Here is a 24,484-nt window from a genome sequence, read left to right on the forward strand (position 1 = left end):
TCTAATGAGTCTAGACACTAGAGCATAGGTCAGTTATATATGCTATTCTAATGGGTCTAAAGCATAAGTCAGATATGCTATTCTAATGAGTGTAGACACTAGAGCATAGATCAGTTAGATCTTCTATTCTAATGAGTCTAGACACTAGAGCATAGGTCAGTTAGATATGTTATTCTAATGGGTCTAAAGCATAAGTCAGATATGCTATTCTAATGAGTGTAGACACTAGAGCATAGGTCAGTTAGATATGCTATTCTAATGGGTCTAAAGCATAAGTCAGATATGCTATTCTAATGAGTGTAGACACTAGAGCATAGGTCAGTTAGATATGCTATTCTAATGAGTCTAGACACTAGAGCATAGGTCAGTTAGATCTTCTATTCTAGTAGGTCAAGTCGTGCAGACAGTTCACATTATCGCTATGTTTTCACGAAAAAAGCTTTGAAAGGTAGCATTACATTTATAACTAGAAGGTCTGAGTAAACGATAAATATTATTTTTAACCGTAGATACATTAAGTTCAACACGCAAACAGAATTCCCAGCTCAATAACTCACATGCAGATTGAGATGGTTAAATTGGCATGTTAGAACGAAGCTAAATTTAACCAAGTTTTCTTTCTAATGAACTATTGTTGTACACTCAAGTCTTGTTTTAATAACAGCTATCTCCCCCCCCCCTCCCTCCCTATTTCCCATAATTCCCAGTCGTACTGATCGCTCTCCGTAACCTTGTTTCAGCGGAATGGAAGTCTGAAGGGACTTACCAGGAAGAAGACGAAGACAGCGATGCTAGAAGGGACTCTGTGGAAGGGGGCAGCCTTCCTTCCACATTGGTCGGCAGCTCGGGAGCAGGCAGTCCAGGTAAGCTGTCTGGAAACTCGCACGCCCCCCCCCCCAACCCCACTCGAGGGGGGGGGGGGTCGCGTGGTTTTTAAGTGGTGAATGTGGTTGACTATGACCCAGTGGCCTGATTGTTGAAAACTTGAGTGTTTGTGTTTTTGTAATAAGAACATTGGATGAACAGTACTTCCCTCTTTGCATTGCAGGAATCTGTGGCTTTACGTTAGAATAGCTAAATGTAGCACTTGGGTGGGCGTGGCTTGTTGTGAGACTTATGTCCTGCCCCATTCCCTAACACTTTGATTTCTTTATTCTTTACTATGTCAAGTATTTGGAATCTAGTTGATGACCTAAATAACTTTTTTTTTTCAACTGTGTTTTACAAAGTTGTATTTTGTCTTGACTGTGTCTTGACATCAGTGACAATTTCACTTGAGGCCCTGTCAAGGTGTTACATCTATCTAGCAAGCAGACATTATTTTCATTTCCCCGGAAACTGGGCAGAGTTGGCAACACGAGTTGCTCAACTCAGTTGGAAAAGGTCATCCTGCAGCAGCGATCCTCAAGACATGAGCTAGCCCAACGAGACGTAACTTCAGTAGTTACCGGGGAAAAGAACCAAATGTCCCAGATTTTAGGTACAAGACTGTGCGTTGATCAAACGTTCACATTTAGACTTATATCTACGTGTAGATGGTTGGATTGATCTAGTGTAGATGGTTGGATTGTACTCCAGATAGATCTACGTGCTGATTGATGGATAGGTCCTCTGACTGATCTACGTGCTGATTGATGGATAGGTCCTCTGACTGATCTACGTGCTGATTGATGGATAGGTCCTCTGACTGATCTACGTGCTGATTGATGGATAGGTCCTCTGACTGATCTACGTGCTGATTGATGGATAGGTCCTCTGACTGATCTACGTGTTGATTGATGGATAGGTCCTCTGACTGATCTACGTGTTGATTGATGGATAGGTCCTCTGACTGATCTACGTGTTGATTGATGGATAGGTCCTCTGACTGATCTACGTGCTGATTGATGGATAGGTCCTCTGACTGATCTAAGTGATGATTGATGGATAGGTCCTCTGACTGATCTACGTGTTGATTGATGGATAGGTCCTCTGACTGATCTGCGTGTTGATGGAATAGATTGTTCTGACCTAGACTAATTCCAATGATTGCTAACCTTTAAAATTCAGCATCATATAGTAAACCACAACCGTCTTTTTTTTTTTTGTAGAGTTCGTTCTATTCTTTAGGTCAAGCAGCTGTGAAGTCGAGGTGTGCGTGTGACTGTGAAAGTGTGAATACACGATACACTGATCTGGTCGACTCGCGTGTGTATGTGTAAATACACTGATCTAACTACTCACTAGACTACTCGTGTGTGTGTGTGCCGAGGGTGCTATGTTCTGTGCGTATGAATATTGTATTCGCCCGGCATCAACAGGTGTGAACCAAGTGACTCACTGATAAGATCGTAGACTCCACCACAACTTCAGCTCGTCATCAGACTTTGTTTTTGAACAGCGAAGATCAACAGAGGTCGAAGCAGGGTGGGGGGAGGGGGTTCGTTTTCTAAGACTCATTTATTGGAACACTCAGATTTACTTGCATTCTAGAATTCAGCCCTATTACCATTCACATAAACCTTTCTCACAGTGTCGTTCTTCTAATGGACCTCATTGACCAATAGTAAACAAACATTTAGCCACGTGATTATCCATCTCTTCTATACAAACTACGATCTAATTTTAATCAACAATGGTTATCACGTGACAGGTTTTTTTTTCCGTTGTTTTATCAATATTATCACGTGACCGTTGTTTGTATTTTGGTGATTGAGGTCCATTGTGTTTGCTAATGAAGTTGGGTCCTCACTGACCTATGAAGTGAAGTTGAGTCCTCACTGACCTATGAAGTATAAGTATTACATACACACTCTATGTTCTAACTCTAAGTCTGTTCACATTTATTTTTGGAACTGAGCCAGTGTGGCCAACGAGCTAGTGCTTCTTTTTTCCCAACGATATACATCAGCTGTCAAATTTCTGGGGAAATCGTTAGAGCCGTTTTCGAGATCTGCGCCCAGGTCCCACCCAAGAAGGTTCCATGAAAGTACGAGTTGAATCGTGACCTCCGTGACCCCATATCGAAGGTGCCGGTTGAATAGAGGTATTATAATTAGATACGAGCGAGAATTTTCTACTATCTAGACCGACATAATGCCTTTACAATAAAAATGCTCAAGGTTTTAGCCTGTCTTCCGTATATATTCTTTAGCTTTCAAAATGCAAACAAGCTGATTTACAATTACGATTAAGAAGTTCTTCCATTCTATCTCTTCCCTTCAAGTCCATCAGCTCTCTCCAACCGCTCCCCCATTCACGCCTTGGGGACGCATTCATCTAATTGAGTTCTGCCTACACTTTGACCTACTTTCTAGGCCGTCCGGATTATTTATTTATCTCAATAGTTTTCTACCAAGGGCCAGTTATTACATACAGTACGCCGCCCAGAAACTAGAGTTGTCTAACTTTAGAATGTGTCTCCACTTTAAAAAAAAAAAATTGGGGCGTCTGCTACTGTTTACACCCCTCCACCCCACTCCGCTACGTACACAGGTTAAAGGGGCGGGGCTAAGCGGCGGAGTGATATTGTTCTTTTTTTTACGTTCTAGATTAGTGAGAGAGAGAGAAAAAAAGTTGTAATTTTTAATGTTAACATTTTTTTTTTCTAAATAATACAAGGTGCAGGGTATAGTGGCTCGAGCTCCCCCCCCCCTCGTCATGTATCTACGTGCAGAAAGCCATGTCAAGGACATGCTCTTATCCTAAAACATAATGCTATTCCCACAAACTATTTTTTTTTTAATTTCTCTGTAGCTTCTGTAAGCATATAAAGAATGTCTGAGAGTAATAATCAATGGCGGCACTGGACGAACAATTAGGAAGATCAGCAGACGATAAATAATTGAGTTGTGTCCAATGAAAAGTGCGTCCTGTGTTCTTTTTGAAAATCTTGATCTTTTATTGTTATTTATTTCTTTAGACATGTTCTGTCAAAAAATGTGGCACCATTCTGTCTTTAGGATGTACAGACTTCCTTACAAAAATAGATATTATCTTATACGCGTTTCCAAGTCACGAAAGATTTACAAAGTAATACATTGTTAAGTTTCTGGCCCATCGAAATTCTGATATATTTTAAATCTTTTTTTCTGGAGGCTTCGGGGCTGTAGCCCTCCCTTAAATCCGTTCCTTTCTTTAGGTCTAAAAAAAAAGTCATGATAGATCTTGATCTAGCATATTTTTTAGCGACAAAAATAAAAACAAAACAAAACCCCCAAATCTGAGAGAAAACCCAAGATTTAAGATTACAGTCAAAACAATAACAAAGATGGCTGACCCATGCACTCATTCAGAATTACCCACATTCACTATATTTTCTGTTATTTATTTGTGGTATCTACTGAACATCTTTCATGAAATCAGGTCACTTGGTTTAGGCGGTCATACATTTCGTAAATTTGCAAGTCGCTGCTCTCACCCTGGTCGCAAAAAGAATAATATATTTATTCCACTGTTAGTCCTGGTGTTACAATGTTGTTCGTCGTCACCGAAAAGTACATGAGAATCCCAATTCACCAAGCGTTGTGTTTGTGTTGTTTGAATTGGCAGCATGACGCTTTTTAGCATTGCTAGAATACACCTGAGCATATATGTTTCCTGCAGGACAGGAGTGGGGTCGGCGCACGTTTTTTGACATTCCCAGTATTGGAACTACCATTTGTCGCGGCGAATTCCTCCACTAGCGCACCAGGGAACGGGCTAGTTAGAGCCTAGCTCGTGGGCGCCAACCAGTCCGACCGACGCAGCCCGCTAAGACCGCGCCAGTCAGTCCAGTCTTTGCCCAAAGAGAGACCCGCGAATCAGCCGGGTCCCAGGAGAACCCGACCAACCCTCGAGTTGGTGTCCAGCGCTATCCGCTTTTCAGAGAACCCGTGAGTCTCCTACTAACCGTTGCCCCGGGGCCCCACAGGGGGGGGGGGGCTGGACATAACCCCTTTGTTTGCACTTATACACATGCCGACTGCTCATTCAGCAGCGGCAAGCAACCAGTACCCTTGGCCACCACTCTGTGAGAGCGGGGTGTTCACGCGGCGACCACGATGAGGTGGTTCTGGAACGCCGAGGCTAGACTACACCAGTTCTTGACCCCATCGTCACAGTAGTACTGCTGAGGTGGACAATTGTAGTCAAACTGAATGTCCATTTGTCTTGACCAATCAAATTCTTTTTTTTTTTATGCGTGTACTTTTTTTTTCTCGCGTTCAAGGCTTTTCAGACATGCGTAGGGGCTTAGACGCGGTCGCCCTCTTCGCCTATGCCTTGTGCCGCCTCTGCGTTGATCTAGTACAAGTAACATGATATATAGGGGAGAGGGCGTTTGGAAGCCGGTACATCTTTCATTATTTCACAGCTCCTAGAAAGTTGGCGCCATAATGTCTCTCTCAGGGTGAGGCTTGTAGCTCGTAGCCTACCAGCCGTCTGCTTCGGACACGCCCACCGATTACGTCATTTTGAAAAATGTGACTTCAGATCAATCCCCCCCCCCCTTAAACGAAATTTTGACGTGTTATTTGTCACCAAACGTCGGGGCCGGAAAGGTGGGCGATCATTCACTGGCGTCACATTTATTGAGTTTACAAATACTCTCCTGGAACAGGCAAAGCGTAGATTTCCATTTATTATCGATCTGCTCAGTAAGTGTCTCGTTCACAAGGACCATCAAAATTTGACCTCGTTGTGTTGTTTTTTTTTTCCCGCCTCTCTTTTCCCGACTTGGCTAACGTCGAAGTCTCGCTTCGACTCGGTGATAAATGTAGCGCGTGAGCTAAAAATAGCCTCCGTAAGTAGGTCGCCCGCGTGAAAGCGTTCTCTCTCTTAGCAACACGCCCGGTTTATTGGGGTCAGGATCAATAGAAGCCGGTGCCGGCTGCAGACGCCAAGTCTTGGACACAACACAGGCCTAGAAAGAAAGATTTGGGGGGGGGGGGGAGCGGGGAAATAGAACCAGGAGAGGATGAAGATAGACTGGGCACTTTGATGGCCTTACGGCTAAAATAATAAGATCGAGGAGACTTAGTGGTTCCCAAACTACAGCCAGTGATCCCAAATGCTGCACACAAATATCTTGAATTCACAGCTTACACCGGATCCACCAGCAGACTAGTTCTATGAAATAAACGGTAGAAGATGTTTTGTGAAGTCTGATTTGTGTAGACCTCAAAAAATAAAGGAGGGTAGATGAAAGGAATCTCGGTCCTCATAGAAACACAGCATGATAATAAATAAAGCAAGAAGAACAGTCAACTGGTTGAAATGTTTAACACTTTTGCTACGGTCGATTCTTCTGTCGACCTATGTGCATTATTCGACTAGTAAGGCACCTGGCTTGTCTCTAGTATTATAATTAAAGGAATTAGAGGGACATACATTAAACTGATAACACTCGAGCTTTACTGCAGATATTAACTTAAATCTTTGAAACAATCACTCCATCATAACTTGAACATTATTCACCTGGCCCTACTTGCTCTAACCGGACATAAACGGAGACTGAATCTCCCTCTACCCCTGACCCCAGCTCCCCTCGGCCTCCCCTTGATGTCTCCCCTCAAGCGCCCCTACCCCTGTCAGTCTCTCTTGTATGGACAAATCGTTGTCTCCCCTGGACCATCGAGATATGTCCCGAGCTCCTACCACACGACCAGTCAGCCGTCCATAGTTCGCAATATGCGTTCATGAAATAGTCCAAATTATTCTAAATATACTAGAGTATAGTGCGAAAAAAAAAACAACAACAATGTTTATTATATAAAGATTCTTGTTTTATAAATTCTCCCTAACACTTCTCTCTCTAAAACGACCATCGCGCCCAAACGGCTATATGAAAAAGGCGCGTACCCAGAGATTTAGTTTTAGTTTTTAGTACTGGTATCAAAAGAAAATTTCCACTCTAGAGCTTGAAGACCGTGTAGGTCTATCCGTGGTCTATCATTGACTAATAGCGAATCTTTTATTTTTTAACATGAATAACCATTACAAATACATTTTTTTACAACTTAAAGTATAATAGAATATGGTTTAAATTTTTTTTGTTCAGACCGAGTATCGAACCCGTGGTTTTGACACTGTCAGATGCCTCAATATTTAATTTATCAATTTGCCAGCGGAATTTCGTACGTTTTGAGATTATTTATTGATTTTATCGTTATATAGCCATCTAGATCTAATCCTAGACCTAGACTTATATAAAAGCGGGTGGGTCGAGAGGCCAAGTGCGCTTGAACTTGGCTTGGCTTGGCTACCTAGAAGGGGGCTCGAGGTTCGACACCCGACTCGGGCAGAGTTGTGTTTACTGAGCGCCTAAAGGCAGCACGGAAAACCAACTCCTATATACCCCCTCCCCCCCCCCCCCACCCACTGGACCAAAAGCGCTCTGAGCATGCTATAAGCATGAAAGTAGCGCTATATAAAAGCTATAATATATATATTCTACAAACATTTACAGACGTTACCGGTATTTCAAAAAAAATGAGATAATTACGTCCTAGTATAGACCTCCTTCTAAATCTAGAATCTGTATGTAATATATATTAGATTTACTTTAAACAAAAAATTGATACCCTAAGATATTCTTTAAATTAAATTGAAGCAACTTTAAATTTACTCTTGTTATTGTATAATTTCGGAACACTATGGCTGACTACGCCATGTTTTTTTTTTCCTAAGTCTAGTCAAGCCAAATTTACAATTATTTTTTGTTTACTTTGAAAAACACAAAAATAAAGGCACATTCCTCGTCCCATATGCTAGGACAAATTTGTACAAATACTCCTTCTTCCCTAGTGCTATTAGAGCATGGAATGGGTTGCCTGAGCTAACCAGGAAAACCAGTGACTTGGCAGAATTTAAGTCATTGGTTAATATGCATGACTAAATGCATGACGCGTAGGACGTAATCATCTTCTTTTTTGAAGTAACGTCTGTATTATATAAGATAAGATAAGAAATTATAACAGTCAAACTAGAGTTTTCCCCGTGTGACCAACGAGCTACTAATTCTTTTCTCATCGTTATACATAAATTGTTAAATTTCTAGGAAAATCGTTAGAGCCATTTTTGAGATCAGCTGTCCAGGTTCCACGAAGGAGTGACTTTAATAGAATATGGTAAAAATAAGTAGGCCTATTTCAAACTTTTATAGTCAAGCATGATGTGTTCATGATATACTAAACAATGTCAAGGACGATAAACTATATAATGTCAAGGACGATAAACTATACAATGTCAAGGACTCCAAATTGAACATCACTGTTGCCAACTATATTTTAAAAAATAAAATTTTCACATCTCAGTACTTAGCAATTTATCTTCTTTATATGCTGCTAGGTAAGTTGTCCGTTAGTTTTTTTTTCAAGAAGTTATATTGAAATCATTCTTGTCAGTTTTGTAAGGAACCCATTGCAGTGTATTTCTTTGTTCCCTGATGTAGCAATCAACTCTGGATTGTCGACAAATCTTAATCTATTATATATGGAAAAAATTATTATAAAATAAATTTTATCTTTGTATTCACCCCCCCCCCCTTTTGGAAAAAAAAAAAGGCATTTGAAATGGTGTGTAAACAAATACGATAATTTGTTCTATTTAATTCAACACACCAAGTTCTATATCATAGACTTGTATATATATTATCTAGACAGGAAACCGGAAACAAATTCTTAACCTCGATTGATCGATTCACAGACCTATATATATAGATTTTATGTACGTAAGCTCTAAGAATCTTAGGGGAAGTCGCCCCAATCAATCTTTTCTGTCTTAGAAAAGTAATGATCTTTAGTTTTCAAAGTTTAGAAATAATGCAAAATCATTTCTCGGATTTTCTCTAGAATGCGCTATTAATCACAGAACTATATATTCGCGCTAATATATGAGCCATTTCCTGATAGTTTCCATTGAGATAATGTTTTAAAAATCCTAGATCGAAATAATTCATATCTGTTGATTTTAATCATCTTATGTACATTTAAATAGATTGATTACCTAGATCTTTCTAGATTATGTATCTAAAAATTGCTAAATAATAATTACGAGATGATAGTACTCCAATTTTTGATGCTCAATTACTAGATCTAGATCTAAAAATTAAATAGGTTAGGGTTGAAAAAAAAAACAAACAACTCTACTTCTTATAATTACTTTACAAAACAACGCCTTGTTTGAACTTTAAAAAAAAAATTACGACATTTTTAGAAGTGTTAAAAGATCCCCATGTCCAGTCTAGATATAATATATATAAGTCTATGTTCTATATTCATTTGTTTACAATTATTGTTTTCTTTTTCTTGCTGTTGAAACAAAAAAAAATGAATCGGTATAAACTAATATACGAAACAAATAAAAAATATCTAAGTAAACATTTGCAACTAAACTCCTGTAATGTTCAGATCTACAGACATAACCTTTTTAAACAGTTTTCGGCATAGCACACACGCACCATGGGGGAGGGAGAGCTAAGTGATTAGTCTACATATAGATCTAGGCCAACCTCTCCGCCACAGTGCGAGGACCATCGATCCGAAACTCCCGCCGCTCCCTCTATAAACACACATCTTCTAGTTCCAGGCGAGAAAAAGTTCCGTACATGCTGTACCTCCCCACCTCTCTTGTCTTCCTTATGTAGATCAAGACGGAGAAGGAAAAAAAAAAAAAGGGGGTGGGGGAGAGAGGGAGAGACGAAATCGTTGCGCGAGTCCGGAATTCAAGCCGCGGCTGCGCCACGGCTGTTGTGCAATACTGTCTGCCGTGACCCAGTAACCTAGTTTTTTGAAACAAATCTGGGAACTGAGTCAGGCCGGATCAGACGACCTCCCCAAGGTTTGGTTTATACACTCCCTTTCTGGATTGTTTCCCTTTCTTTAGAACGCGTTCACATCCAAATCCCCTCTTTGTATTGGCCGCGTCTGCTTTTACTCTCAAACTCTACAGTCGTTCTGTGTAGAAGTATAGGCACTTATGATTTGATGGTCTCATACTGTTTCTACCAAATCTGCTGAGTAATGATAAACATTAAAACGATTTAGCTTTCTAGCAATAAATATTTATAGGGAAAAGAAGCTTTTAATTTTTATAACTCTTCAATCAAGACATGACATTTTGATGTTAGTATTTTAATCACGGTGGAGTTGTTCGGGGCTTGACCTCAATTTAAAAACATGGCCAACGCGAAGTATTTTACAAAGGGAGGTCATCCAATGGGAGCGTTCGCACTTAAAAATTAACTTCATTCTTGGAAAAAGTTTTACTATCCAACACGTTTCCCTAAAAAATAAAAAAATCTGTGTCTTGTAAACGAAATTTCTGTTGCCTATTTTTGTGATGCGATAAAACGAAATATCTGTTGCCTATTTTTGTGATGCGATAAAACGAAATATCTGTGCCTATTTTTGTGTTGAAATAAAATGGGCTAATCTAAGATATTCTGTAAAGGTTCATACTTCACCATACACTCGAAACATCTACCTAGAGATGCATGTATTATGAAAATATTGTTTATATAAATTTAAATACGAAAATGTACATAAAATTCCAACTAATCGATTTTTTTAAAAAAAAAACGTTCTTAAAAACATTGAGACTACGTCACGTCTGGTGGAACAACATCTAATTCAAAACCAAAGAAATAGATCCATCCATTCATCCATCCCAGTGACGCTACAGCCCATGGAGCCCCGGCCTGCTTTAGCACATCTCTCCTTTCGGATCTATCCTGGGCTTTACGTCTCCATGCCCGGACTTTTAGCTGCTGTAGACCTGCCTCCACGTCTGCAAGTCACAGTACTCGTGGTCTCCCTTTGGGACGCCTGCCTTTTGTTTTGTTGTTTTTTTTTTGCCGGTGAAGAATCTTTGGTTCTCTGTTCTGTAATGTTATTACAGCGCCTTGAGCCTACATTCTCTTTGTTAACAGCGCTTTAGAAATAAAATTATACTTATTCTCTGGCATTCTCTCCAGGTGACCTTCCCCCAACGTAATCTGTTCTTTTTCATTTCCGTCACTAAGGAGGGGTCATCATATTGCTGGTAGATTTCTTGGTTGTTACGAATCCTCCATCCGGTTTTCTGGAATGCAATTTAAAAAAAAACAAGATTACAAAGAGAGTTTGTGTTACACAAACTCAGAGGCGGCCCCCGTCGAAGTCGGATCCCTGTCGGATTTGCATATTCGCAAATAATATTCAAGAGGTGATTTAATTTTGATGTAAAATGTTTTACACGTTTCGGATGTTCCTTCAGAGTTGAAGATAATTACTTCCTAGTCCAAACCTCCCGCAGGACGACGGGGGATGGGAGCGGGCAGGGTTTGAACCCTGGGCCATCCATAAATCTGAACGACAGTCCAGCGCGCAAACCTCACGACCAGGCAGCCATCCGATGGTCAAAAGTAATAATGTTTCAAAGATTCATTTGCCGTAAATTTAAATTTAAATTTAATAAAAAATAGTAGATTAGTTTTAGTATATTAAAACATTACAATATTGATCAAAACGTTTGGAAATGAAAATCTACACTTTTTTTTTACACTTTAAGTTTAGAAATTGAAATTCTACATCTTAATCTAGTCTATTTTAGTCTAAACTAGATCTAGAAATTCTAGATCTAGACTCTAAAATAATTTTAATTAGAATATAAATCCAGATCTAGATATACTGTAATAAAAATCTAGATCTAGTTTAAAAAATCTAGATAAGATCTAAATCAAGATATCATTCCTTTTTTAAACGCGAGTCACATAACGAGGCTCAATAAACATTACTATACCGAGTTCTTTTTTCATTTCATTTGAAGAATTAATTCCATATAACGTCAGAGGGAAAAAAAAAACACTACGTCACACGGCCTAGCTAGACTAAAAATCGCCTTCATCTATAAGAGCCATTTATCGAGTGTTCATAGACTTTGGTGCACCGAGTGCGTTCTTTAAGCATTTCATTTAAAGAATTCATTCCATATGACGTCAAAGGAAAAAAAACACTACGTCACACGCCTAGCTAGAATAAAAATCGCCTTCATCATTACGAGCCTTTTATCGAGTATTCATAGACATTGGTGCACCGAGTGCGTTCTTTTAGCATTTCATTTAAAGAATTCATTCCATATGACGTCAAAGGAAAAAAAAAACACTACGTCACAAGGCCTAGCTAGACTAAAAATCACCTTTATCAACACGAGCCATTTCTCGAGTGTTCATAGACATTGGTGCACCGAGTGCGTTCTTTAAGCATTTCATTTAAAGAATTCATTCCATGTGACGTCAAAGGAAAAAAAAACACTACGTCACACGGCTTAGTTAGACTAAAATATGTTTTCATTAATACAAGCAATTTTTTCGAGGGTTAATAGACATTGGTGCACCGAGTGCGTTCTTTTAACATTACATTTAAAGAGTCCATTCATATGACGTCAAAGAAAAAAAAATCCATTACCTCACAATAGGCTAGTACCGGTACCATAAAAAAAAAATGTCTTTATTTACACGAGATATTTAACGAGGGTTCATAGACATTGGTGCACTGAGTTCTAATAGATATTATTTAAAAAGGATCAAAGCCACATTGTTTTTGCGTTTTGTCTGTCAGTCGGTCTGTCCGTTATCTTGATATAAAAAAACAACTAAAAGTTATTAAAAATTGATTAACCTTTATTTTACGTTTCAAAACATCGCAATAATTTTTAGGTATGAACACAATTGAAAAGTTTATATAATAGATTGTTCCGGATGTTTGTATAAATAGTAAAAGAAAAAGAGAATTTCAGATAAATGTAATACCGTTAATTAAATTTTTTGGATGGTCTCGTATAAAAATTAGATGTACTACAGCCACGTGGAGAGATTTTCATACCTTACTTTGGTGTTTGGATTCTGTTTTCCTTAAAAATCGGAACATAATATTAACGATAATTAGATATTTTAATGTTTAAGGTAGAAAGTTAAATGTACTGTAAGAGAGTAGTGAGTTAAAATATTTTTCATAAAAATCCGTAAAAACATTATTTCGTAAATGAGAAGATTATTTGTTTATTAATTAGAAGAGGGAGTTTAAAAAATTATTTGGCGTTAGTAGATTTTTAAATAAATTCGGAAATTTCTGGCGACGATTTGTAAGAAACAAAATCCGGAACTTTCTTTATCGATTACAAAACTTCTATGTTATGTTTTACAAGAAAATTAAATGTCTAAAAAGTAATTTTCAGTAATCAATTCTAGTAAATTACTTTTTTTAAAAGCCTTATGCGATTTCAAACAATCATTAGGCATAATTCATGTTTTATTAAACAATATCCGGAACATTTTTACACTTAATGAAATATAAGTCAGTATAGAGATTATGATTTAGCATTAATATGCTATTTACATAAAAAACGGAACAACATATTATTGATAATGTGTTTTTGCAACGTTTTAGCATGGAAATTGAATGTAATATAAGTTAGAAGAGCAAACAAACATTTGTTGGCGTTGATTAGTTTTGCACAAAAAAATCCGGAACAATCAATTTTAGATACTTAAAACTATTGAGATGTTATGGGAGGAACATTAAAGGGTAAATCAGATTTTCAATAGCTTTTAGAGTTCTAGTTTTTGAAATCTAATCGTGACGGACAGACCGACCAACAGACAAAACGCACAAAAATAAGCTTCTTTTATTCGGATGGGGGCACTAAACAAAAAATAAATAAAATCTGATTTTTTAAAAAAAGTTTAAGGAATTGGTTTAGCACCTGATCATGTTGCGACGTTACGCTACTGCACGAAAATCGCTGCATAAAAAGTCCATTTAAAAAAATGTGCGTGATATTTACATACAAAGTGCATTATTAGCCTTTATAAACAAACAGAAATGTTTTCTTTTAATTTTAGCAGCTAGTTGACCAGAAAAAACGTCTTTAACTATTATTTGTATTTGTTGTAAACATTTCCTGTACATTTTAAAAATATATTTGACTTAGTGATACTGAAAATACACAAAAATTGTCCATCTTTGTTAGCATATTGTAACATTGCCTCCCTTACATTTACGTAATTGTTTTAGAATTGGTGTATTTTTATGAAAAAATCGCTTGCATAATTAATTTTATAAATTAAACGGTTTGCTTTTAGAAAACCAAAAGTAGCCGTTGCACCTAAACTTTTCAAGCCGGATTTAATGATGAAATAATATTTTTCATATCTCTTCTAGTTTTCGAGATCTGAGTGTGACAGACGGACAGACGGACAGACGGACATTTTGCACAAACCTAATAGCGGCTTTTTCCCCTTACGGGGGCCGCTAAAAATTCACTTTCATTCTATTAAACTGAGAGATGGAAATGAAAGGGAATTCTTACAAAGCATATATCAACTCACTCTGTCTGTCTATCAACTCACTCTGTGTGTCTGTCTGGTCAAAAGTTTGTACACGTTATTTCTCCGACACCCAATCTCGATCAAGCTGAAATTTTGCACAATTATTTCTTGTACCTGACAAAACAAGAATCAATTTTAAAAAAATATCAAATTATAAGTCAATTAACTTTTGGCGATTAATTATTTTGTTAGGTATCGAACGAGAAAAAGAAATCGTACTTGACAGATGTGGTGGTTTAAGTTCAATGAGTCCTCTTGAGGAGGCTTGAACTCTGAATACAAGTTTTTTTAAATGCATTTTTAAAAAGCGATCGCGATAATATTTACGCGGATACCCCCCCCCCCTTTTTTCTTTCTCCCATGTCAGGGGCAGGTATAGCGAGAGGGAATTTGTTACTTTGATATTTTGATATGATAGTGATATCCCCTTGTTTGAGTACTCCCAGGTTATGAATGTGAATAGTCTTGTAGTAGTAAAGTTCCCCTTTCAGACCTTGTGGTCTATAGGGCAGATGATGTAAAGGTCATCTGTTTCTGTGGCCTATGGTTAACAAGGGTGTCATGTGGCCAGCACAACGACCAACCGCCTTTACTTTTCCCTAACTGATGTCAGGTACCCATTAGTGCTGGGTGGACTCAGAGGCACCCGAAGATACCGAAATTAAAAATCCCAGTCTTCACCAGGATTCGAACCCCGGTCCCCGGTTCGGAAGCCAAGCGCTTTACCGCTTTGCCACCACAGTCTTGTACGTGTTATGAACTGAATGATTTAGCCTTCGTTGGATGTGCGAGAGAGTGTGTTAGTCAGTGAGGTCTTGTCCCCGGTCCAGGAAGGTTGGACAGTCGCTTCCTGGACTGGTGTTTATGTATTATATTTCATGAAAGTTGATGGACTGGTGGTTTTGTATTAATATTTATTGAGTCGAAGCCATTGCGTGCTTATTTGATATTAATGTGTTATAATTATTCACGGACCCCCAAAGCTGGAGTTGGAGTTTATTTGTTTTGAAAATGTTTTACATGTTTCGCATGTTCCTTCAGAGTTGAAGATAATTACTTCCTAGTCCAAACCTCCCGCACGACGACGGGGGATGGGAGCGGGCAGGGTTTGAACCCTCGACCATCGATAAATCTGAACGACAGTCCAGCGCGCAAACCGCACGACCAGGCAGCCATACCTTATTTAGTGATAATTGTTCTTATTTGTATAACTATTAATGAGCCAAGCCAAAGACGAGCAATAAAAAAAAAGGAACCCGACATTCTAGGATCTCGTTCGGACTGTATCTATTGTATAAAGTTGGATTCAAGGCAGTCTGTATAATTTGTTTGTCACCTAATAATCGTGGACATTCTTTGGGCCTCGTTCAGCTCAATTTGTCCAGACAAGTAAATGGATCACAGCGCACTGAGAACGCTAAATTATGAAATTGCGCTAAACAAAAGCAATTGGTAAAAAATATTTCTAATAGCACAGATTTATTATTGTTTGTCTTATCTTAAAAAATACAGACGTCCTACGCGTCAAGCATCTAGTTATGCATGTTAACCAGCGACTTATATTCTGCCAAGTCATTGGTTTCCCTGGCTGGCTCAGGCAACCCATTCCACGCTCTAATAGCACTAGGGAAGAAGGAGTATTTGTACAAATTTGTCCTAGCATATGGGACGGGGAACTGCTAAAGAGGTCACAGCTCAGCAGCAATAAAGCTGGCTAGAAGAAGAATGGAACTAGGAATGTGCCTTTATCTTTGTGTCTTTCTGAGTAGTCTAGAACTACTACAAATTTAATCACGTGACTGATTCAAGCGAATTGATACAAGTACACTTACAATTACGCTTTGTTTTTTTTTTAGTGATTCCAGTTGAAGTTGGTTTCTTTTGTAAACTAGAAATGTTTTGTGTTTCCCCTGTGTGTGTGTGCGCCCCTAAGTGTTTAGCTCGGTACGGGTAAAATATTACAGTGACCCAGGTCAGAGACTCCGGTGGTAGGGGGTTAATGTGATCATGTCGAAATGACCGCCACTACAATCTGTTTTGACTTCCAGCCAAACTTGAAGTGGGGTGAGGTGGTGGGTGGGGCAGATACGTTTAAGACTGGGCCGCACATCCCTTGTTTGAAATACTGATACTATGGTCACGTGTTTCCTATGTTTACTATCAAGAGATATAGTCGACACACCGTCAGGCCCCATGTCAAAATTCACATTGTGTCCTACTACAACTGGATTCATTATATTACTACCAAAAAACCTAGAGCTAAGTGTTTTTTATGTGGTGGGAAGCGTGGTCGAGAGGTTTGGCTTGACTACCTAGAAGGGGGCTCGAGGTTCGACACCCGACTCGGGCAGAGTTGTGTTTACTGAGCGCCTAAAGGCAGCACGGTAAACCAACTCCTAGATACCCCCCCCCCCACTGTTCCACAAAAGAGATTGGACCAAAAGCGCTCTGAGCAGCGCTATATAAAAGCTATAATAATAATAATAATAATAATAATGTGGCGGGGGGGGGGGTGGAGCTAAATTTTAATTTAATCACAGCTAGGATCCTCCATAAGCTGTTGAGTAGACCAGACCGAAAGGACGCATGGTGGGAGCTCTGCCGTGCGGAGCAGGCCGTCCTAGCTCAGTTCCGAGTCGGACACTGTCCAATAGGCGCGTACTTTGGACGGTGGAAGGAGAACTACGACACACGGTGCCGCCACTGCGTCAAGGACGATGAAACAGTCAACCAGATTCTTTACGATATTTTACAAAGAGAATTAGATGAATTACAGAAATGGGAATCAAATTGGAGCATGTCTTTCCACCCAGAAAAATGTCAGTTGTTAGGAGTAATAAAAAAACTAAAACAAATTAATTCCACTTATCTTATTCATGGCAAACCAGTAACACAGACTAAAAACGCAAAATACCTAGGTGTTTTAATAAATGAAAAACTGTCATGGAATCCACATATTGATGAAAGTACAAAAAAATCAAACAAAGCATTAGGATTTATTAAAAGAAATTTCTACAAATCAAATAAGAACATAAAACTAAAATGTTATTTAACCTTGGTTAGGCCAATAATAGAATATGCATCCTCCGTTTGGGACCCCTCAACTCAAGAAAACATTAAAAAACTGGAACAGACACAAAATAGAGCAGTGAGATTCATAACAAACGAATATTCACATTTGACTAGAGTAACACCTTTAGTAAAATCACTAAATTTAGAAAGCCTTCAGGACAGAATGCTCAAAAGTAAAGTAGCAATCATACATAAAACACTGAACCATAATCTTCAAATACAAAAACAAAATTTAATAAAATACTCTGAAAGACACAAAGATAAAGGCACATTCCTCGTCCCATATGCTAGGACAAATTTGTACAAATACTCCTTCTTCCCTAGTGCTATTAGAGCATGGAATGGGTTGCCTGAGCTAGCCAGGAAAACCAGTGACTTGGCAGAATTTAAGTCATTGGTTAATATGCATGACTAAATGCATGACGCGTAGGACGTAATCATCTTCTTTTTTGAAGTAACGTCTATATTATATAAGATAAGATAAGAATGCTTTTGCATGAGGGACGATTGGGACAAGGAAATGAGAGAGAGAGAATACTGGTCAATGTGCGGCATTAGGGCTGTCCTTGTACGGGGGCAAGGCGACCTTACAACTCACTGTCCGCTTCCTCTTCCGTGCTCTTAGGGAGTTAATTCTCAGCATGGTTCGCTACTAATGGGGTTTCTGTTTCATATTAATTGTATGAAGACCCACCAATAGTGAACGAAATAAAAAAGAACAGACTACGTTGGGCAGGTCACCTTGAAAGAATGTCAGACAACAGAGGGGCGAAAATCGTATACAGGCAAAAACCAAAAGGCAGGCGACCCAAAGGCAGACCCCGAATGCGATGGATAGATGATGTGGAAGCAGATCTGAAGCAGCCTGGGGTTAGGGCGTGGAGACGAAAGGCCCAGGAGAGATCTGAATGGAAGGATGTGTTAAAGCAGGCCAGAGCCCTCCATGGGCTGTAGCGCCACTGGGATGGATGGATGGATGGGTCTCTTTATCTTATACGTTACAGATCAATAAATCCTGGTACAAGAGTTCCTTCTTCCCTAGTGCCATTAGAGCATGGAGCGGGTTGCCTGAATCAGCCAGGAGAATCAATACATTAGCAGGGTTCCTACTAAACATAAACGACTAGATTGACACATGGATACAAGTAGGACGTAACTATCTTCTGTTAAGATGGAACCTCTGTAATTTCTAAGATAAGATGGATGGTTGCCTGGCGGTGTGGTATGCGCTCTGGACTGTCGTTCGGTGGTACCCCATATGGTCTGCTCGCTGCCATCCCCGTCGACCTGCTGGAAGTTTGGGCTAGAATGTAATCATGTTCAAGCCTGAAGGAACATCCGAGATATGTCAAACAATTTACAAACATTTAACTCTTTCTCTCCGTAATTATTTACCACATTCTGGTGGAATCAACGCTGGTATCGTCAGTTAGGAGAGAAAGAGTTAACAGATAAGAATACGTTTATTTAAAAAAAAAAAAAAAGTCCATCGCGTATTTATTTCAATATAGTCCCTCATGTCATTGGCTCTCCTGGCTGATTCAGGCAACCCGCTTCATGCAATATTGACGCTAGGGAAGAAATAACACTTAAATTCGTTTAAACATATGGAAAATGGAATAAGAAATGTGTCTTTCGTGGTAATTTTTTTTTTTTTAGCAAAGAAATGTTTTGGTAATAAACAGAAACCGAATCTGAAAGGCAAAGTTCGCGTTGCTCCAGTTACCGAAGAGTTGCCGCCATCTTTGAGACATCGAACACAAAATGGATTCTTATGACAAAAAAAAAAGATCTAAATTGGCAGCTCTCCATCCCGTCTTCATCTTTCAGCCACATCGTACGAGGAAGCCGTGGAAATGTAGGGCGGGTCAAAAGAGATGCTGATGTTATCAAATACGAGATGAGAACAAAAATCTAATTTTAGAATGACTTGACTATTCTTAGGACTACATTTTGCCAACTCCGTGCAGTCAGCAGCAGTTGATGAGATTGCCTATCAATAGTACTCTGACTCCTTGATTGAACACAAATAGAAACTTAGATCTCTACATTCGTGGGCGTTTTTTTTCAAATAGTTCTGGCTAATTATGTAATCTTTATATATGCATACAACGAACCGCATCACAAACAAAGAGATTAGGAACATTTAGCCCCACGAGGGCCCGTTGACCACTGTCAAAACACGCAAACTAAAATTTGATTGCCATATCAGAAGTTCCTCAGACTTTCCTTCAGGGAAAAACACCAGGAAAAGAAGAAGAGGCAGACAGAGACGGCGAAGGAAATACAACATAAAGAATGGATGGGTCTGTTACTGAAAGAGATTCTATACAAGGCAAAAGACAGAGGAATGGAAAAAGATGATTGACGGATCATGTGTGGTGCCCCAATGGTTCAACAGACTAAGGGAAAGGTGGATGATGTGAAATATGTAATTAAAAGTTGTGGCCGTGGACTAGAGACACTAAAGGTGAAACTTTTATTGATGTAGGTCACTATATTGAATATTTTCTTTTAATTACATTCTTCTATAGCCACTACTGAATATTCAAAAGGCTCTTTACCATTTTCAAACATGGATTGTCAATTACAATGAACATAAAAAAATACCCCCCCCCCCCTAAAAAGAATAAAATAATTTATTCGCCCCCGCCCCCTTTCTTTAGTACAACAGCCACACATTGGACCTAACTGAGTTTCGACAACCTGAAAACCAATGTCATTAGACTAAACTTTTTAATAAATGCTACTCCACTTTTGCCATTTGATTCTCATCTTTTTACAGCTCGAGCCGACAGTTGTTGTTGTTTTGTTTTTTTTTTGCGCTGGGCCTTCAAAAAGTTAAAACCGTCTCTACATTTCTGCGTCAGTGTTCTTTTGTTTTGTTTTAAAGTCTTACCAAAGTAACGACCTACAATTAACTGATCCACTGCTATCAGTGGCCTACTTGAAGGCATCCAGTTGCACAGGTAATTGGTAACATGTCAACCTGGACGGTTACCTAAGCATTCCAGTGGGTAGAGTCGCACAGACAGTGAGATTAAAAAAGTAGGGCATGATAGGGTCCACGAGAATGCATATGGCCTTGGCTGCGTGATAGCGATCGTTGGAATCTATCCCAACATTCCCTATGCGCGACAAGCCGTGACCCAGATCTTTGACGCTCTTCAGAGCAGAGTTTAGTTCAGTGTACTTCCGCCCGCCTGGTCCACCATTCTGCTTCATCTCTACCAGGGTTGATTGATACGTTGTAAGGGGTAGGACTAAAAAAAAAAGAAAAAGGTACTGACATGCCACAGAGGAATGTGATTAGTTGACTTCTTGGTTGTCATTCACATGTTTGAGATATCAGACGAGTGGTGTCCAGATTTGGCAGCTCTCCATATAGTTTTTTATTCTGTATGTTGTTGTTTTTTTGTGTGTCAAGTGTTTTTTCGGGTATCTCGATAGAGAATTCTAATTCAGCTTTGAAAGACATGGTCGGCAAAATCTGGTGATGTCCCACAAGGCCTAATGTCGCGTCCCTAATTTTAGCTTCCGGTGTGTTATCGCGTTTTGTCGTGTCCGGTCCTGAGTAATGTAAGGTCATGTTGGGACACCTGTTTATAAGCATCGTGATTAGTTGACAAACCATGGTTTCCAGTTCGAATCGGATTGATAATTGATTTTCTTCTTAAATTCGAGATAGACTACCTGGCAAAAAAAACTAACTTTCAGCTTATGACGTGACATTACGATGTGACATTGTTTATGATGTGACATTACGGTGTGACATTGTTAATAATAATAATAATAATCTTTATTGTCCATAAGGAAATTGGTCTTACAATTTGTGCATTACACCAAACAAAACATTATAACTATAAAAAAAAAAGAAAATATACTTTCACACCAGACTCATAATTTACATGTGACAAAGTTTATACCAGATTGTTCTTATTTAATGATTTGATTGCCAGGGGAACAAAAGAGTGTTTGTCTTTGATATCGGTGTCTTGTATCTCTTTAGTGATGGTAAAATCACAAAATCCTGACCCAAAGGGGGATTTTTTTTTAATTTCTAGAATCTTTTTAGCTTTATTTATGGATGTTTGTCTCAAACAGCTGCCCAAAATGGGGTTTGTGTTTTTGTAATGACTTTGTATGTTTCTGTCTCCCCTTGTTTTTTGACGTGTTTAGATTTATTTCCCTTTTTTGGTTTTGGAATTCCATTTTGGCGCGTAAACGTGGTATTTCTCTATCCAGCGAATTGGACGTGATTTTAAAAACATGGATTACAATCAGATATAAAAGATATGAAACAAAAAGCTTGTTGATAGAAGAAGGCAGTTCAGTTGTAGACAAATCATTCTTTTTGTTGTTGTTTTTTTGTTGTTGTTTTGTTGTTGTTGTTTTTTGTTGTTGTTGTTGTTTTTTTAGTGACAGCGACGCCAGTGGGTGTAATCCCTTTTTTTTTTTAGTGCATTAAATGTATTTGAAATGCATCTAGTGTTGATCAACTCATGGCCTAAGCTTTGTGTTTTTTCTTAGTTGGACTAGTTCATTGAAGTTAGCAGTCTTGTCAACCTTGTCTTAGTCAAACCCTCTACACTGCCTACACGGGACCCAGCGAAGGGTTTTAACACCTACCTTAGTTGGCACTTAAATAATATATTTGAACACGAACGTGTAGACTAGGAATCAATCAATCGGACCGAGACCAATCGTTGAAAAAGGCCTGAACACTGACCTACAACGTCACTACCTGTGGGGAGTTTAGATCAATAGCTTGTTGCCACGTCACAGGTTTGTACGACGTGGCAACGAGCTATTGGTCTACACGCGTCTGCCTGCCGGGCTAGTAAATGGGGGGACTATCTCGTCTGACAAACACTCCAAAATCATGTGTTCCTAACGCGAGTTTGCTGTTTGGTCGGTAACCTATGAAAAGATGACGGTTGGTCACCTCTGACCTCAACACGGTCCAAGACATGCGTCAGTTAACAATATGATAACCTGGCCTTCTCTTTTTCCAGTTCACATTTCTTCTTTTTTTTTTTTGAAGTAACGTCTGTATTATATAAGATAAGATAAGATAAGATTAGTATTCTTCCAGCTTCTAACGAAAGTCAAAGTCGAGACTCAGTGGAAAGGGGAAAGGACTATCGCCACAGCACACTAACAATAACATCTGTCATTCATGATTGACCTGCTGATAAAACGTTCGCTGTAATCAAGTCAGAGCAGTATAAAAACCACAACTATTTTTAGAGACTTCTGCGTTAACCTAATGCCCTTGTTAAAACTCAATTGATTAGATCAACATTACATCCATTTTGTTTGTTTGTTTGTTTATTAAACAGGTCCATTATTACTATCTTCGACTCAACTGATAGGTCCATCTATTATCTCTATTTATATATTTTTTTAAATTAAATCATTCTAATCAGTTTTTGAAACAGTCCTGTTTTTTTTTTTTAAAGTACTTCTTTTGATAGGATAGCCTGACCTATATTTTGTAATTAAGAAAAAATAACAACTCTCAGATTATTAAATCTATAGAACAACTTCCAAAAAAAAAATATTATTAAGTCCCTCTTGTGTTGACCTTTTCCCACCCCTTCTCACACACTTCGGCCACGGCTTAGAGAACAAACTGACCAAAGCGACTGCGGTAACACTAGGGAAAAAAAATGTCTGCCTCTTATTATTTCAAATGTTTATTACGTCATTTTGTTTACTTGCACGCGCTGTTTCCCTTGTATGACGTCACAACGGTTTTAAGTCATATTTATTTAAGGAGCGCATACAACATTTAATTAATAGACTTCAAATACATGAGCTAGTTAAATTTCTTAGCGCATCATGTTTCCTGTGCGGAATCTTGCACGACGAGATTTGATGCCCCTCCACAAATCGAACAATGTGTTTCCCAAACTGTGTTCCGCGGGACCCTGGTGTTTCGCGGGACCCTGGTGTTCCGCGGGACCCTGGTGTTCCGCGAGGCCTGAATAGTGGTTCCACTGACTACTGGAATAATTAGCTAGTAGGCCACCACGTGAATTAATCTCTCTAAATAAATAAGCAGTGTTCCGCTAAAAACTTAGAATGTGTAAAGTGTTCCGCTAAATACTTAGAATGTGTAAAGTGTTCCGCTAAATACTTAGAATGTGCCAAGTGTTCCGCTAAATACTCAGAATGTGCAAAGTGTTCCGCTAAATACTCAGAATGTGCAAAGTGTTCCGCTAAATACTCAGAATGTGCAAAGTGTTCCGCTAAATACCCAGAATGTGCAAAGTGTTCCGCTAAATACTCAGAATGTGCAAAGTGTTCCGCTAAATACTCAGAATGTGCAAAGTGTTCCGCTAAATACCCAGAATGTGCAAAGTGTTCCGCTAAATACCCAGAATGTGCAAAGTGTTCCGCTAAATACTCAGAATGTGCAAAGTGTTCCGCTAAATACTCAGAATGTGCAAAGTGTTCCACTAAATACTCAGAATGTGTAAAGTGTTCCGCTAAATACCCAGAATGTGCAAAGTGTTCCACTAAATACTCAGAATGTGCAAAGTGTTCCGCTAAATACCCAGAATGTGCAAAGTGTTCCGCTAAATACTCAGAATGTGCAAAGTGTTCCGCTAAGGGAAAACGTTTGAGAAACACTGGCCTATACACAGTTCGAAATCCAAACATGGCATTCCTAATACCTAATTGTGGAAGCACGAATCCGCTTCTTACCAATGGCGTACTGGGTGGTACTCCCCATAGGGTGACCCCACGGGCCGCCACTGCTTCTAACGATATCAACACGCAGCCACACACCTTTTTTTTTTTTTGTAACTATTTGATTTGCCCTACACTTCTATTTATCTCCACACCCCCCCCCCCCTGCTCCAAATCTTTACGTCTTGTGAATCGGCAAGTCTCCAAGGTGAAGGCTGCAGCTACATAATTGGTCAGGAATCTAATTATCGTGTTGATGAAATAGCGCTAGCATAGGGATAACAATCTGTCCCGGGGGTTTCTCAAAATGTATTTCTCGGAGTCCGGAACGTGCCACCGTGTCCTCTTGAACATGGAAACAGGAATGGAAGATGGAAAGGAATTTAC

General features: G+C 39.0%; 1 protein-coding gene across 2 annotated transcripts in view; it reads left to right on the plus strand.

Moving 5' to 3' along the window:
• LOC106063832 (uncharacterized) overlaps nucleotides 1-24,484 on the plus strand; it is an 84,307-nt gene that overhangs the window by 31,252 nt on the left and 28,571 nt on the right. For both annotated transcript variants that reach the window (XM_056021912.1, XM_056021913.1), the window contains exon 5: nucleotides 741-863. In XM_056021912.1, the coding sequence (XP_055877887.1) occupies nucleotides 741-863 (123 nt within the window). The remainder of the gene's footprint in view (nucleotides 1-740; nucleotides 864-24,484) is intronic.

Source organism: Biomphalaria glabrata, chromosome 2, assembly GCF_947242115.1.
Source record: "Biomphalaria glabrata chromosome 2, xgBioGlab47.1, whole genome shotgun sequence".
Classification (NCBI taxonomy): Eukaryota; Metazoa; Mollusca; class Gastropoda; family Planorbidae; genus Biomphalaria; species Biomphalaria glabrata.